Source organism: Ursus maritimus, unplaced genomic scaffold, assembly GCF_017311325.1.
Source record: "Ursus maritimus isolate PB19 unplaced genomic scaffold, ASM1731132v1 scaffold_3, whole genome shotgun sequence".
Classification (NCBI taxonomy): domain Eukaryota; kingdom Metazoa; phylum Chordata; class Mammalia; order Carnivora; family Ursidae; genus Ursus; species Ursus maritimus.
In genome coordinates, this window is record NW_024425563.1 from 65,727,628 (window position 1) to 65,744,341 (window position 16,714).

Here is a 16,714-nt window from a genome sequence, read left to right on the forward strand (position 1 = left end):
TGCTTTCCCAATGCCCTGTAGTTCTTCACAATTTAAATCTAGGGGTGAACAGTGGTGCCAAAATCGACAGCATGAGGTGAGGGTGAGTGGACAGCCAAGGCTCTGTTTACCTGGGCGACTATCTCAGAGAAGTTCCAGGCTGCGCAGGCTTAAAGCAGGAGGCTTGGGCCGGGTTGGGGATAAGGATGGAGGGAGAAGGGGGGACAAGGGTGGGGGGGACCCGTGACACACACCTCCCCTTCCCTGTGCACTCCTGCCCTGAAATCGTCCCCAAAGGGCAGTGCAGCAAAAGCTGTGGTTTTCCCGCACCCAGCCCGCAGAAGCAAGGAGTTGGTGCACCGGTGGCTACTCTGATTTGCAGTTCCGCAGCAGCCTAGCATCCTGCTCCGAGGTCCAGGTCCCTGGCTCTCCCTGCCGGCCTGTTTTGGGTCAGAGTAGCTCCATGGCCAAGGTAAGGCTAAACTAGCACTAGACATAACTAATGTAGACACTTTTCTTTGGTTGAGAGTGGGTGGGTGAGGGAATGAGAGGCCCGAAGAGCCCATCCTAGTTCTCGGGTGGAAATCCGAGGTTCTGGGTCTCAGATTCCCTGGAGGTAGATGCTGGGAGGGCCCAAATCAGGATCCAGCTCCTGCAGTTGCCTATTTGAGGGGAGTGGAAAGGGGGGGTGGTAGTTTGACTCATGTTAAATTTCTAAAGTCCCAGCTGGATCACCACTACAGCAAGAGTGACGTGTCATGAGAAGCAAGGTCTGAACCTCGAGTTCCAAGTGTTTGATTACTGAGCCTTCATTCCCTTTGCATATGAGCTAAGGTGTGTTTGCTGCAGGAAATAAAGGGAAGGAGGATACAGAAACTGGAACTCAAGAAATGAAAAGGCTGGTCTTTGGGTGCGACGTCCAGGGAGCTACGAGGGGGCAATTCATGGGCTTCACACAACTTCCCTGAAGAGTTTTTGTCCCTGTCTACTTTCTAGTCTTCTTAGGGTTTCCCCATTCCATCCTGGAGGAATGACAGATGGTCGTAAGTGAACCATTCACTTCTGCAGGAGTATTTGGCCACTGAACGCAGTTATGGACCCTCTATTCCAACGGCATCCACACAGACAAGAGTCCTGAACAAGATGTGGGGCTGCCTGCTCTTCTTGGGGGCCAGCAATTTGGGCATCATTAAATTATTTGTGCTTGTGACAATGATTTTTTTTAATAATGACTTTTTATTATGCTAGTCACCATACAGTACACCCTTAGTTTTTGCTGCAGTGTTCCATGATTCATTATTTGGGTATAGCACCCAGTGCTCCATGCAATACGTGCCCTCCTTAATACCCATCACCGGCCTATCGCAGTCCCCCACCCCCTCCCCTCTGAAGCCCTCAGTTTGTTTCCCAGAGTCCACAGTCTCTCATACTTCATTCCCCCTTCTGTTTACCCCCCCTTCATTCTTCCCTTCTTTCTCCTACCGATCTTCCTATTTCTTATGTTCCATAAATGTGACAATGATATTTTTAAGCGATTGTAGAGATTTAGGGTTGCAGGAACTCTCTGCCATTGAAAGCTGAACGGGCAGCGTGCATTCTTGAGCACCCTTATCCAGCCCTTGTCTGAGAAGTACTCATCTCCTGCTAAAGAAGTGCTTGCTGCAAATTTGTGTCATTCCCAAAATCACAAATTTTCAATACGGGTAAGTTACAACTTGCCTCCCAGCACCCCACTAAGAATATTGTTCTCAGTTCCTTCTCTCTTTGGGTCCTACATCCCTGCTCCCTCCCCCCATTCCTTGCTTTGATTCCTCATTTCAATATCAATGTTCAGTTCCACACACACACACACACACACACACACACACACACCCTGCAAGCCACAGGGGTAGGACTGTGGGGAACAAGGAAAGACCGACGCCCACCTCACCCCCCAAATATGTGCATTTTCCGAGGCCGCTGATTGGAACACATTGTCTCCAGACATTACTGAGCTGGGTGTTGGGGCTTCTGCGTTGTCTTCGGTATTCACTGAAAACAGATTGACTGAGACCCCCTCCCCCAGCAAGCAACAACACACAGGCGCGCGCGCGCGCACACACACACACACACACACACACACTCCCCCCCCCCTCCATTTTTTTTCTCTCTCTCTTTTTTAAGCAATGCTTTGTTGTGCTAAAACTAGTTGGACGAGTTAGGGTGTTGCTGCTGCTCCCGAGGCCCTGGCCAATGGAACCCGATCCACCCCGCTGTGCGTAAGCGCGCAATTAAGGATTTAACCAAGGCTGTGCTGCGCCTCAGCCATCAGTCAGCCAGCCGGAGACAGAGCCTCCACGACTCCCAGCCTCCTCCTCGCCGCCGCCGCCTCCTCCTTCTCTCCTCCTCCTCCTCTTCCTCCTCCTCCCTCGCTCCCACAGCCATGTCTGCTTAGACCAGAGCAGCCCCACAACCAAGCCGGGCAGCAGCCGCCGCCACAGCAGCAAGGACAGCCGTCGCCTGTGAGCGATGACAGGAGTGTTTGACAGAAGGGTCCCCAGCATCCGATCCGGCGACTTCCAAGCTCCGTTCCAGACGTCCGCAGCCATGCACCATCCGTCTCAGGAATCGCCAACTTTGCCCGAGTCGTCGGCCACCGATTCCGACTACTACAGTCCCACGGGGGGAGCCCCACACGGCTACTGCTCTCCTACCTCGGCTTCCTACGGCAAAGCGCTCAACCCCTACCAGTACCAGTACCACGGCGTGAACGGCTCCGCCGGCAGCTACCCCGCCAAAGCTTACGCCGACTACAGCTACGCCAGCCCCTACCACCAGTACGGCGGCGCCTACAACCGCGTCCCGAGCGCCACCAGCCAGCCAGGTACGGGGGGCGCGGGATCGGGGCAGATACAGGGGGAACCCGGATTCTGGAGGGGCGAGTTGGGGGGGGCAGCGCCAACCATTACAGTGGGGGCGCCCCCGGCAGAAGGGAGGGGGGCCTGGACTCTGCAACCGAGAGACGTTCTCTAACGCCAGCATTTTAGGGATTCTTGGAAGAATCCTCCCCTCGGGCACCTGGGGGTGGGGGACCCTCAAGTCTCTGGATTCCCAACTTGCCTGGTCTGAAAGCCAACTAGGCTGAAAAGGGGGTAGGGGTGGAGAGAAGAAAGACTCAAGCAGCGTGAGTGGCGTTTGCGTAATAAAGGGGAGGTTAGTTGTTGGAATTTTTGGTGAGCGTGCTCCGTTGGCGCGAGTGGGAGTGGAAGGCTGCCTCAAAGACTCTGTCGGGATTAGTCTGAGAGCAGCCACGAGCCAGCGTGGTGTCGGTGTCCCCGGGCGCGCGGAGTGGGGGTTGAGGGCTGGGGAGCTGGAGCCCGCCAGAGGAAGAACGCGCCGAGAGCCTTGCGGTTTATCCAGGGCATTTCCAGAAACAAAAAGCCATTTAAGGGTGGAGGAGGGTTGCTGAGGGGTCCCTAAAATTTGTCTTCCTCTTCCCCACCTCCTCTCTTTTCGCCCGCCTTGAAACTTAGTTGGAGAGTTTAAGAGGGCTAGTGAGCTTGGGCGGTAAGAGAGAGGCATGAGGTCTCCTTGGAGAGGTTTTGCTGGTCAGGTTTGATCTCTTCCCACTAGCACATTAATAATCCTGCTAATATTAGCATCCCTTCTTTGGCGGAATCGAGACCACAGCCCTCATTCTCCACCCTTCCTCTCCGAGGAGCTTGCCACACACGCCCGCGCGCGCGCCCGCGAGCGCGCGAGCGCTCACACACACAGACACACACACACACACACCAATGAGAGGTTCTCCACCCCTTCCAGAGATGGGTGGTTTTGATAAGGTGGTACTTTTCAGAAAGGGGACTTGTGGCCCCAGGGTATGTTTGTAAAGCTGGCGTTCAGAAAGTCCTTTTCTCCGTCTATATTCACGACTTTGAGAAATTCATCCGGACCTGCCTCCCCTTTCCTACGAAAACACCCTACCACGGAATCCTTTTCAATGTGTGACTCTTGCTAAATTTTAAAAGAGAACCTAGGGGGTGGTATGTCTTCGTTCCTTTCAGTGTCTCTGTATTTCGTGTATAAGTGAAAGATTTTTTTTTTCCTTTTGGCCAAGAACTTATTAAGTCTATTTGTAAAAGAAACCAGACACATCTGTGCCCTCGCAGATCTGCAGGGAGATTATGGGGGCTGCATAATCGGCCCTCTGTCTGCAGCGGCCTGGACCTCTTGCTGCTGAATTGAAGGAGCATAGTTTGCTTGTGGGTCTTTGAACTTTGGAGACCTCGGTTAGCGTCTTCCCTGCCCATGCGTCTGGTCTCTGCGGGCGCCCGAACAGACGCCGACAGTGGGGGCGGGGAGGGGGGGGTCACGGCCCAGGGCCTCCCCCTTGAAGCTCCAGGAGGGACTGGCCAAGCTTGCCCCAGAATTGGGGGTGAGCACAGGGTGGGCGTAAAAACAAGTCAGGGTGAAGCAGGAACTGCAGCAAGGGCTAAATCCCAAACGCCAAGAAGGGAGCTGTGCTGTACAAAGAGCTTTGCACAAGCCCACAGGAACCTGCATGAACTGAGTAGGGAATTAATCAAACTACCTGGCTTTTCCATGACTTGGGGGAGGGGCATATTTCTCTGGGTCTTGTTAAGAGGTGATATGGGGAAAGACTGAAGACTGCGTGGGTAAAACAAAACAAAACAAAACTCAAGGACTGTATTTGAGAGTTCTGCAAAAGAAACATCGTCTGCGGACAAACTCTAACCGGGTCTATTTTGATTGTTTAGAGAAAGAAGTGGCCGAGCCCGAGGTGAGGATGGTGAATGGCAAACCAAAGAAAGTTCGTAAACCCAGGACTATTTATTCCAGCTTTCAGCTGGCCGCGTTGCAGAGAAGGTTTCAGAAGACTCAGTACCTCGCCCTGCCCGAACGCGCCGAGCTGGCCGCCTCGCTGGGACTGACGCAAACACAGGTAAATCCGGCAGCGGTGGGGCCAAAGCCCCGCCTCGGCTGCAAGGCCGGCTGGGCCGCGCGGTTCCGTCCCGACCGGCTGGAACCGATTGGATAGCACCTCGAGAAACTCACAGACAGAAAGACACGGACCCCGCGCCCTTACCTCCATGAGTCAGGCCAGGTGTCGCCGCCGTGCGACGGTGGGGATGGGATGGAGACGCCGTTCATCCCCCTGCTTCGGGCCTCCAGGGGCGAGGGGCCAATTTCCTAGATTGGAAACAAGGGGAGGGTCATTTCTAGGACACCCTCGAAGCCTGGAGAAATTGGTTCTCTGCACAATGGAGACCCTTTCGGGGGAGAGCAGGGCCCAGAGGCCTCGCGGTGGTCTCGGGCCGCGAAGGTCGCCTCCGGCTGGAAAGCTGAAGGGTCACGCCCTGCTCCTGCGGAGCTTTAGGCCGTAACAGCCTGAGGGTCGCGAAGTGGGGGGAGCTGTTGTGCGGGGAAATCTTCCCCGGGTCGTCCCATTCCCTTCACTCCTTCTCCAGCTCTGCTGGGGCCTATAAAAATTAATAGAGAAATAAAGAAAGAAAGAAAGAAAGAATGTTCGAATCGCCGCCCAGAGCTGCAGGCGCATTCTGACCTTTGGAAGCTGAGGAGGGAGTGGACGAGTTGGGCGGCAGATTGGGACACTGCTCCTTTCCCTCCACGCTGGCGCGCGCGCGCAGCCACCCCGAGCCCTAGCGCGCGGCTCTCGGGCCATTGTTTTGGAGACGCTCGCTACGCCGCGTTCCTTGCGCACCGCGCAGGCCTACACGTGGGCGCTCGCTGCCTGGGACACTCGCGCCCTCCTCCCCCAGCCCAAACAAAAACTAAAGCCTCAGAGTCCTGCCCTCGCAGGGGCTGGAGCGCGCCTGGCGGGTCGGGGTGTCCTCCGGGGCCCCTGATCCAGGCTTGGCCTCAGGCTCGGCCCGCTGACCTTAGGCCGCGAACTGCGGTGAGCCGCCAGGTCCGGGCCACCTGGGGTCCCAAGATGCCTCCAGTCGCCACTCTGGGGAAGGCGCGGGCGGCCTCTGAGTGACCCGGTAACGTGTGCCTTTGTTCCCCCACCCAGGTGAAAATCTGGTTTCAGAACAAAAGATCCAAGATCAAGAAGATCATGAAAAACGGGGAGATGCCCCCGGAGCACAGCCCCAGCTCCAGCGACCCTATGGCGTGTAACTCGCCGCAGTCTCCGGCGGTGTGGGAGCCCCAGGGCTCGTCCCGCTCGCTCAGCCACCACCCTCATGCCCACCCTCCGACCTCCAACCAGTCCCCCGCGTCCAGCTACCTGGAGAACTCGGCTTCCTGGTACCCGAGCGCAGCCAGCTCTATCAATTCCCACCTGCCGCCGCCCGGCTCCTTACAGCACCCGCTGGCGCTGGCCTCCGGGACACTCTATTAGAAAGGCGGCTTTCTCTTGCTCTCTTTTTTGGGACTGCTGTGTTTTGCTGTTTTAGAAAATCATAAAGAAAGGAATTCATTTGGGGAAGTTTGGAAAACGGAAACAGAAAGATTCATGTGTAAAGCTTTTTTGCATGTAAGTTATTGCATTTCAAAGGACCCCCGTCCCCCCTTTTTTTACAGACGAACTTTTTTGCGCAACTGTGGACACTATCAATGGTGCCTTGAAATCTATGACCTCAACTTTTCAAAAGACTTTTTTTCAATGTTATTTTAACCATGTAAATAAGTGTAGATAGAGGAATTAAACTGTATATTCTGGATAAATAAAATTATTTCGACCATGAAAGCTAAATGTTTCTAAAAAATACTCCTTTTGCCCTCCTTATAATAGGCTAATGACGTTTTATGCAGGCAATTAAAGGAAGACAAGCTCTGCAGAGATCCCAAGGGCAAAAAGGAAAACAGAAATTGGGGGCTGCATGGATGCAAAACTACATGTGTGTTGGATGCTGTACTCTATGTGTCTATATACATATTTGGCCTGTTTATAATACTGCCATAAAATATATATTTAGGGTTTTTTTTGCCTAACCACAAAAACATTTAGATAATTTTAAGTTTAACCCCAGATTGTTTCAGGTAGAAAGTAATGCTGGAATCTAAATCCGGTCCTCCCACCCTGTGTGTGAGTAAAAAAGCAGCAGAAACCCATCAATAACCACTCCAAATTCTAAGCTCAAGGCAATTATCATGGACAACTCCCCCCCCAACAACCTCAGTGTATTGGCAGAGCAATTAGACAAATTACACTCCCTTCAAATGGGAGCTTCCAGAGATGAGGACAAGAAGAAGAGGAAGAAAAAGAAGAGGAGGAAGAAGAAGAAAAGAAGAAGAAAATTTTCCTTCCTATTACATTTTTTAAAAAAATATGAAATGTTTGCAGCATGGCAAATGGTAGTGTCTCAGACTCCTTGGTATATGATTATAAATTTATTTGAGCTCTTTCGGAGAGAGGAAAGGATCACAGGACTTGAGAAGGATGATAAACCTAAGTCAGTAGGGCAAGCAGGGCATGATGGGTAGGGGGCATTCCTTCTCCTGTCAAGAGAGGGAATTGTAGTGTGGAGGACAGGAATGAAAGCGTCTGGGCTCCGTTTTGATTTCATCTTGTGTGAGATAATATTATATATATTTTTCCCCTCCATCCTCTTTACCACTCCAGGTGGTTTTTTCAGGAAGGAGGTCTTTCTGCTTTGCTTTTATCTAAAACAGTGGCAAAGTGGTTCCAAAGGATGGGAAATTGAATGTTTGTAGGGATCTCTCCTTTGTGAAGCCTTCTTTGGGGCAGAGAGGAAGGACTTGCAGCAAATTTGGCCTATGTCCCATCCTTTTCCCTGCACCCCTGTACGTAGATATCAACACCGTCACCAGAGCTACAGCCTGGTTCAGAGCTGTGCTCTCCGGCCTGACTTGTGGGCATCTCTTTGTCATTTAGTGCGCCTGACTCTGTTTCCTTGGGACACCAAGGGAAATCCTATGTTGGAAATTACAAGATACGTGAGATATATTTTACAGCTAGGAAGTCAGCAGCAATAAATGTGACAAAAGAGTCTTCTTAAGTTGGGGGGGTGGAGATTAGCACATAAAAAATTACATCCTGTCATCTGAGGATTTCTGAGAAGGTTCTTCCAGGGTTGGGAAACTAGACCTGAAAAGGCACGCTGCGTGCCCGGAGGGGAATTTCACCAGTGTGTTCGCTCTTTCTCCTCTCTCCCTCTCCCTTCCCCTCCTCCCCATTTCCCCGACTCCCTTCCTTTCTAGACCGCTCCTTCGTAACGGCTAGGGCCTGGGGAGTGGCGGGGGAGGGGGAGAGGATTTCTCTAGTCCTGGGCGCACCGTGCCAGGCCCCGGGGCAGCACACGGGTGGGCCTGGGCGGTGGATCCCTCCTCCCCCACCTCCGAAGTGCAAGCGGCCGCTTCTCTGGTCGCAGCTTTCCTCCTCTCCATTCTCCTCCACCCCCTCCTTTCTCGCAAGAAGTTCCGGGTGGCGACGCGCTCGGGGACAAGCCGTAGGAACCCCCACTTCGTTTTCTGCGCTGGCAGAGAATGGGAGGACCCTAGGGAAAAAGTGGAGGGATCTACTTTTCTGCTTTTCTTTCTTCGTTTGAAAAGATTTGGGGAGTTTCCTTTATACCGAAGCCACGCTTTGTATCTGGGGAATCCGGCTTCGAGAAACCCTGCGCCGGCGGTTGGGAGCGCCAGCTTTCCCCTGCGCCCCCGGGTGCGTGTTTGGAGAGGCTGGCGGGGGCGCACCCACTGTACTCTAACATTTCCCATCCACGGGCCGCCTGAGAGCGGCAGGACTGTGCTTGGAACCTGCTCCTCACCTTTCTGCGCACGGAGAGGGCAGATATTTTTCCAGCCGTCCCTGTCGTCTCCCCACCTCCATTCCTGGCTTTGAAAAGGGGGGTCCCTTCTCTACCATCCCCAGTCACCGGACACGGTCAAGCTGAAGGGAGGACGAGTTCGGATTTTTCCCGGGAAAGGAGAGAGAAGCTCTTCTTTCATGACCACCCTTCCACCCACAGCCTTGACGCTGCCTGTTGTTAAGGACACTAGTCTCGTTGCGACGCGGGCAGGCATAACGCCGCGCGGACAGACTTGGTTTCAGGATTCCTTTGCTTGTGCTAACCTCACTTCTTCCACTCGCAATGGTCTCTTCTCTCGCGCGGTTTTTTTTTTTTTTAACTTGGTCTGAGAGCCATGGACAAAAATATTCTGGCAAACCATTCTGCAGCGGGTTTTCCCTGGCACCATGGGGATTCTCCCAGGAGAATTTAACTCCCTGCAGTCCTGCGCCCAAGGATGTAAAAATAACAGATCTTCAGCAAAGTCTAAAAATATCTGTGTGATGTTTCTCTCCCTTGCCCTTCCTCCCACCTTCCCTCTTTCTCTCCATTGTTTATTCCTGTATCTAATATAAACGTGTACTACTCCCCGGCATATATGCAGTCTGCCTGACACGACTCTGCCGGGTCTCCATTTGCGCCTTCCGGTCGATCCCCACTTGCCTAGCTTTCAATCTAGTGCTCCCAAGATGTTAAGCCCACCCCAAAATTTAATTTTCTTTACCGTGGGCCTCTTCACCATCCCCACCATACTCCCAAGCCTCTACCCCTATTTTCAGACCTCACAAAGCCCAGGAGGTCCGGGGCATGCCGCAGGGCCAGTGCGATTCCTTGGTGCCCTGCCCGCCTCCTGGGCCCTCCTGTAAAAGATCAGATAAATTGGTCTTTTGTTTGAAGCTCTTGTTGGATTAGGCGGATTTCTGCCCCTTTTCCCCCCTTTTTCCTGGCGGCCACCTCCTTGTGGAACAGGGGGCGGCCTGGGGAGCCGAGAGAAGCCGCATTCCTGTGGGTGCCAGGCGGCTCCAGTGCTGAGCCACAGGGCCTGAGACACACACACACAGAGGAACCCGCAGACCTCACTGCCCTTGATCTCTCTCTCTCCCTCTCCCTCCCTCCCTCCCGTTGGGGCACCCACCCGGGAGCCTGTTAACCCACACTCAGATCCACCCAGGTCTCGGCCTCGGGCAGGAGCGTGGTTGACCCGCACACCAAACACACGCACACACCCCCTCCTGGGGACATCGGCCAGGCCAGGATCTCCCCGCCCATGCCAATCCTTTCTCTCCCGCCCCTTATCCCACAATCCCAGACGCGCCGGCTGGCCTCCTTTGGCTTCTTTGATCCCATAGGACGCCCCACGGCTCGCGGCGTCCTGGCCGCGCCGTCCCGGGAGTCGCCCACAGCGCGCCAAGGCCTGGTGGTGCTCTCCTCCTCCCCGCGCGCCCGACAGCTTACTCCGGCCTGACACCACTGGGTCTCCTGAACTCCCCCTGCCGAAGCGCAGGGGATGCCTCCTGGAACACTGCCCCCTGACCCCCGCCCTCCATCAGCGCTTCCTTCTATTCGAGGAGAGGACCCTTAGGGCTACCCAACCACTACCCTCCCCGCCTCATCCCCGCAAGCCCTTGGATCGCGCGCCTCCCACTGGCCACTGGGATCTCGCCAACCCGGAGCTCTCCAGCCCTCTCCAGAGGCACGCCCTGAGGACAGACGCCCTCCAGCACCTCTGGGAAGCGCGCCACGACGGCGGATCCGCCTGCGGTCACCCCTCTCCTCCACCCTTAAGCACCCCCCTCCCACAGCGGCTGGGTGGAGGCTTCCGCCTCGCGTGAGGTTGGGGAGGGGGCGCTGCGGCTCGCTCCCCGCCCTCCGCTCTCGTTCCCAGGTTGCCTCCGGCCCCTGCATACTGTACTTGGTTTTTTCAGACTCACAGCAACTCTGGGCGTCGAAAACAGCCCAAATAGCGGTAGCACATGTGGGATTGGCTAAATATTTTTCTACGCAGCCCCACCGCCTCCCCCCGCCCCATCCGCGTTTTCTTTTGCATGCTGACAAGCTTTAGATTCCCCTGTTGTACAGCGCAGAAAGTGTGCGTCGTATCTACGGTGGAGGGGCGGGCGGCGCCTTCCTCTTCAATCATCCAGGTTGCCCCCTGAAATGCAGTAACCCGTTTTATAGGTCGGGCTCTAACACTGAGGATGGGAACTTGGGGAACTTACATGAATCTGTCTTTAAAGGAGATGAGAGTTTTGTTTTGCAGCAATGAATGTTTCTGTTCTTTTGTTCGTTGGGACTTAGTATTTCTTCTGATTTATGGGGTCTGTAGGAGTCTTTGCCAAAAGTGCATGTATTATTGAGTCTGTCCCACATCCTAAACCAAGATTTGTATAAAACCGTGAAATACCACACGTTACGACCTTTCCCACAGGAAGAAAAAAAAATGGCTTCATAACATCATTCTACACACACACACACACACACACACCCTCCAAATTTCAGTAATGATTCTATCTCCACCATACACAGTCTAGTGTATTTTTTTTAAAAAAAGAATGGGTGGGGGTGAAGGACGATAAACAGTTTCCAAGCTATGATTTTTTTTAAACATTCTTTTTTTTTTTTTTTTTTCCTTGCAAAGGTGAGAAGACAGAAATCTGCCACTGGAAGCTTATTGTCATCCAAGGACTATTTCTGCCACTCACCACTTGCAAGGTGGGATATAGGGGTAGGGGAAGAGGCAGAATGTGGACTCAACTTTCATCTATAAACAGGGACCACTAAACAGGGAACATTTCATTATTGCCCTTAAATTCATAGAAGCTAGGAAGCCTGCTGGCCACCTTGCGGGATGGCCCTAGTTGGGCAGCTCCCAAGTCTGTGAGTTGTTGGGAGGAGGGAGAATCATCACATACTGTTCTAGAGCCTGGAAAGGATGCCCAGGAAATTCTCCGTAGACATGGTGGAAAATTGAGGTCCTGGGGATATAAGGGTTTTAGGTATCCGAACAGGACCCCCCCCCCACCCCCCAGGAACCAGAACTAAACTCCAGAAGTTTCAGCCAGGGCAGGGCTAACCCTCCTGGAAACAACAGCTAGAACCCAGGGTTCACTTTCACTCTGGGACCAGCAGAGTACCCCAGCCTCCCTCCAGACTCTCTTGCTCTAACTCTGACTCCCTTTCTCTAGGGTCCTTCCATATTTTAAGGGACTGACCTTGCTCTTTTACAACCATGTCCGGGAGCAGGAACAGTCCTTTATCAAAAATACTGGACTTTCTGGAATCTAGAAAGAAACACATCAGTGACTTATAGCAATAGAAGCAGCTGCACTAGTTTATATGCGAGGTGTTAATTAATAAAAGTTAATGATAGGATTAAAGCCAATAGTCAGCCTAGCCAAGTGGAGGAGACAGCTTCCCAGCCGGCTTTATTTAATTAGCAGCAATTAATACGTTTTCTGCTAATATCCTTTAGGACTCTCAATGACTTGTTCTCTGTGAAGAGAATGGAGATGGAGCTCAGGAACACTTACAAGCACCCAGGGCATTTTGCTCTGATGACAAGAGAGATTGCAAATTCATTTAAGCAAATGTTCATAAACAAGTGACAGGCACACTCTGAGGCAGCCTTGGTGGAAACAATGGTGAAACTGACAAATGTTCTTTGCTTGGGGGAAGGGCACTTTTCTTTCTTAAGCAAGGAAATGCTTTAGCTGGGAAAACAAAGACAGGAGGCATAGAAAGGAAAGAAAGAAAGAGAGAGAGAAAAGAAAGAAAGAAAGAAAGAAAGAAAGAAAGAAAGAAAGAAAGAAAGAGAAAATTATTTCAGACTCCAGGCAGAAGCACATGCAGCAGCCCTTGCAAACACATCAGCCCTACACATATTGAAGATTTGTACACGTAATGCTTCAGACCACTGATTTGCTATTTTCTTAATTCCCGCTCTTCTTTTTCCATATGAATCAAACAGTCTTTTGTCCTTCAGGGTTTGATTTGATCGCTACTGTTCACATTTCACTTTTGTATTTTCCTCTTCCTATACCATTACTCATTGAGTGCCCTGTGAAATTACAATCGTACATTTTCAACTCAGCAACCCATTTGCAGTGCAAAAATAGGGTCTAAATAATGGCTGAATTAGCCCTACTGGACAGTTTCAGATGTAACACTCTGTAATAATTATATTGCAGGCTGGATTAGGATGCTATTATCATAATCTGGACGTTTACAATTATCTGTAATTTGCAAAGATGCGCCAGGTCTTGATTACAGCAGTTTTTTTTTTTTTTTTTGTATCACGCTAACCATCACTAAACAGTGACAGTAATAACAGCTAATTTTGCTGGCAATATAAGAGGTGCTGGGGTGTGCAAACAATTTCACACCTGGATGTGCTCACTCAACCAAGAATATAGAGAAAGAGCTTCTGCCCTGAGACTCAGACAAATATTCTCCTCTGCTTCTGTTCAGTATAGATTTCTAGACCCTGATCATTGCTTAAGAGATATTCACTGGTGGTAAGTTTTTATTTCTTCCATACTTCAAGGCACAGTTCATATTTCTCTTCTCACACTTTCCAAGCTATATGTGTTGCTGTTGTGATTTATTATAGACTGCAACTTTGCTTTATAGATTTTTCAATTCTGACCTTTTATCCCCCTTTAACAGTAAAAGGGTTGTCGTTCTGGTGAGTAAAAGGATTCGGGTGAGATTGGGATCCTTAAGAACTCAATATGTCTTTTTTGCTTTCTATGCTATTGATGTATTTGGTGCAGCTTGTGACTGGAGACTGCGAAAAAGACCAGGTTTCTGTAAGGTGTGGTGGGAGCCGGCTGGAGATTCCAAGCTAAAATCTATTTGGAAATTGTTACTCAAAGCTAGTCCTAGGAGAATTTAAGATCTTTACATGTGCCGATGAGTGTAAGTTTGGGGGCAGCGAGAGAGCAAACGGAGCTCGCCCCAATGCTCCTTTGGTATCACAGGTATGCGGACATTTGCAACGGCAGGTGTAGCCTGCATCTCTCGACTGCATAGCCCCTTCGACATTTTCCTCCACTTGGGAGAAAGTTTCCGGAATAACTGGCCCCTAAAGCCCTCCAGGGCTGCTTTGCAAGGCCTTTGCCTCAAGCTGATGGGGGAGAAGGCGGGGAGGGGCGGGATGCGGTTCGTACAGCTATTGCCCGCGGGGCCCGAACGCCGCGACCTTGGGGTTGAAGGGGCATGATTGGCTGAGACCCAGAACCGAGCTGTGGAGCCGAGGAACCAGTCCGATTTAGGAACGCACCAAGGAAGACTCTCGCAAGAATTGGTGCTGTTTTATCTATAGATGACGCTGTTTCCTGACCCTGTAGACATTGGAAGCAGCTCGAGATGTTAAGTGCAGGATCCTGAGAAGTCTTTGCCTCCCTCACCCCTCTGCAGAAAGGCCTTTCTCTGGCGGCGGGAACCTTTGGACTAAATTGTGTCAAAAGATAATGAGATGCTTATTGGCGCCGAGAAGAAATTTCCCCCTTCCCCTCACCCCCGCAGCTATTGTTCTCTCGTTCTTTTTTTTACCTGGAAAATATGGTCAGAACGAGGCTCTAGAACGCCAACTCCGCGGAAGTTCGAACGTGGGGAGACGTAGGCACCGCAACTGGGCGATGCCTTTTACTCACGCCCCTCCTACCAGCCTCTCTCTCTCTCTCTCTCATCAGTTTACTAGGGGGTCAATACTTTCTAAAGAGCGAAAATATTAACCCTTTAGGTTCAGAGGACCCAGAGGAAGCTCAGTTCCAAGGCTAGTTCTTGGGAGGACCCCTTCGCAGAATTTCTTGTTTAATTAAACTCAAGTTGAGAGAGAGAGAGAGAGAGATCGTTACAGGCGCATCATGACAACACCTCCAATGTGTTAAAATGCATTTGCTGGGTTTCAGAATTCCATGCACTCACAGTGGTTTGGCATGCGTCTAGTAGATTTTTTTTTTTAAGAAAAATTAGTGTTGGTTTCGATGTATGGTAGCTTTTTCTCTAACGTAATTTGAATAATTCAGCAAAGCCCCACTACCAGCTGTACTTCTGCAGCCTCTTCCATTCTTTTCAGCATTATAATTTTGGTTAATTTTCAATTTTAGGTCCTACGTCTCTGCAATTTGTGTATGAATAACAGAATAATTTCCCTCTTTTGTTTCGCCTTTCCTGTTCCTGAATCTAAATAAAGATGGCTTTTTAGTATTAAAAGTGGAAGAAAATTACAGGTAATTATCTTTGACGGTAAAAACGCTGTAATCAGCGGGCTACATGAAAAATTACTCTAATTATGGCTGCATTTAAGAGAATGGAAAAAAACCTTCTTGTGGATAAAAACCTTAAATTGTCCCCAATGTCTGCTTCAAATTGGATGGCACTGCAGCTGGAGGCTTTGTTCAGAATTGATCCTGGGGAGCTACGAACCCAAAGTTTCACAGTAGGAAGGGGGAAAAAAGAAAAGAAAACATTTTTCCTAATGTAACAATGCGAATGCTAGAAAATGACAAGACTGATCGGTTTTAAACCATTCTGAGACTGGCTGAGCGTGGAAGTTGCTCAACAAAAAAAGGAACGGGTATATTGGTAAGTAGTCTTTGCTTTGTGTCTAATTATAGTGACTGTCCTTTTGCACGACTGTATGTCGCTGTCATTATATGGAGCACTCTGAGTATCTCTATTGACTTCTGATAAATGGCTCAGTGGTTTCAAGGTTCATAATTTGAAGGATGCCCAGGTCTGTAGCCATTAATTCTCGCAGTATGGGGCTTCCTGCTTGTATGACGAAAGGGCTTTTCATTTTCATTATTTCTGTGCTTTCCACAAGATCGGAAGGATGTATTTCATCCAGGATCATGCATTTTCCTACCTAGCTAGCTTGCAAAGGGTGTAAACATTAAGTAGTTATAATTGTGCATTTACTTTTTTTTTTTCTTGTATTCTTTTCTCTTGTTTTTTTAAAAAAAACTGCTTCCAAACAAAGACAAATACAGCTGTATTATTTTGGCTGAGGAAAGGAAAAGGAGAATACTCGGTTTCAGCACTGTTAACTACTGGATGTCTAGAGGTTAACCTGGGGATAGATCATTCTAATGGTTTTTTTAAAAAATAAATAAATGTGTAGAAATTACAATAAAAATATAATATATAAAGGAAGCTGAGAAAACATCCATGTTTAATGTTAAAATAAGACAAAGGCTAGTGCTGCAAACTGACATCTTTGCAGGCACTTGACGTTTATATATAGGGCTTCCCATATTAGGAAATAGGAATTCTTTTAAGAGTGATAGAAAATATACTGGGAGGGAAGGAGGAGGGGGTGGTGAGATAGAGACACACAGTGAGAAATATACAGGACACTCCCAGCGTTTTGTGGCTTTTACTCCATATATGAAAGAAGACAAAACCATACAAAGTATATGTACAACTAAAATTCAACAATATATACAGAAATGTTTCTCAATATAAACGTCCCTATTAGCTTAGTGAATGCCACCAATTCACCTAGTAAAGGTATCAAAGCAATAGAATGGTGATTTTGGTTGTTTCTTCTGTCTTTCCTGATTCCAGTTCAGGGTTTGGGGGTGGGAAGGGGAAAGAGTGGTTTTGTTTTGTTGTTGTTGCTGTTTTTTAAACATCATCATTCTTGCTCATTGCATTTTGATAAAACATGCAGCGTTCCCTTTGTGGCAACGTTCTAATCTTACAGCCGATGTTTCCTTTTTCTTTAGAGAAGGGCTGTTATGTGAGGGTTTTTTCTTTTGCTTGCTTTCTCTTTTCTTTTCCTTGTTTTTTTTTTTTCTTTTTTCTTTTTTTTTGTCAGTCTAGGATTGGTAAATAAAAATGCAGGAGCCCGAAATGCTTCTTTTTCATCATGTAATGTCTTAAGCTCATTAAACAAGTAAAAACGCTGCCATGTTTGCGCAGATTCTTCTGGTGGGGGAAATGTCTGTAAAAAA

At 49.8% G+C, this 16,714-nt stretch overlaps 1 protein-coding gene across 1 annotated transcript; it reads left to right on the forward strand.

Moving 5' to 3' along the window:
- The first annotated feature begins 2,438 nt into the window (after positions 1–2,438).
- Positions 2,439–6,598, forward strand: DLX5 (distal-less homeobox 5). The gene is made up of 3 exons (XM_040643732.1): positions 2,439–2,842; positions 4,737–4,921; positions 6,014–6,598. Exons 1-3 carry the CDS (start codon positions 2,488–2,490, stop codon positions 6,341–6,343), a joined length of 870 nt encoding a protein of 289 aa, XP_040499666.1. The 5' UTR covers positions 2,439–2,487; the 3' UTR covers positions 6,344–6,598.
- Positions 6,599–16,714: the final 10,116 nt, after the last annotated feature.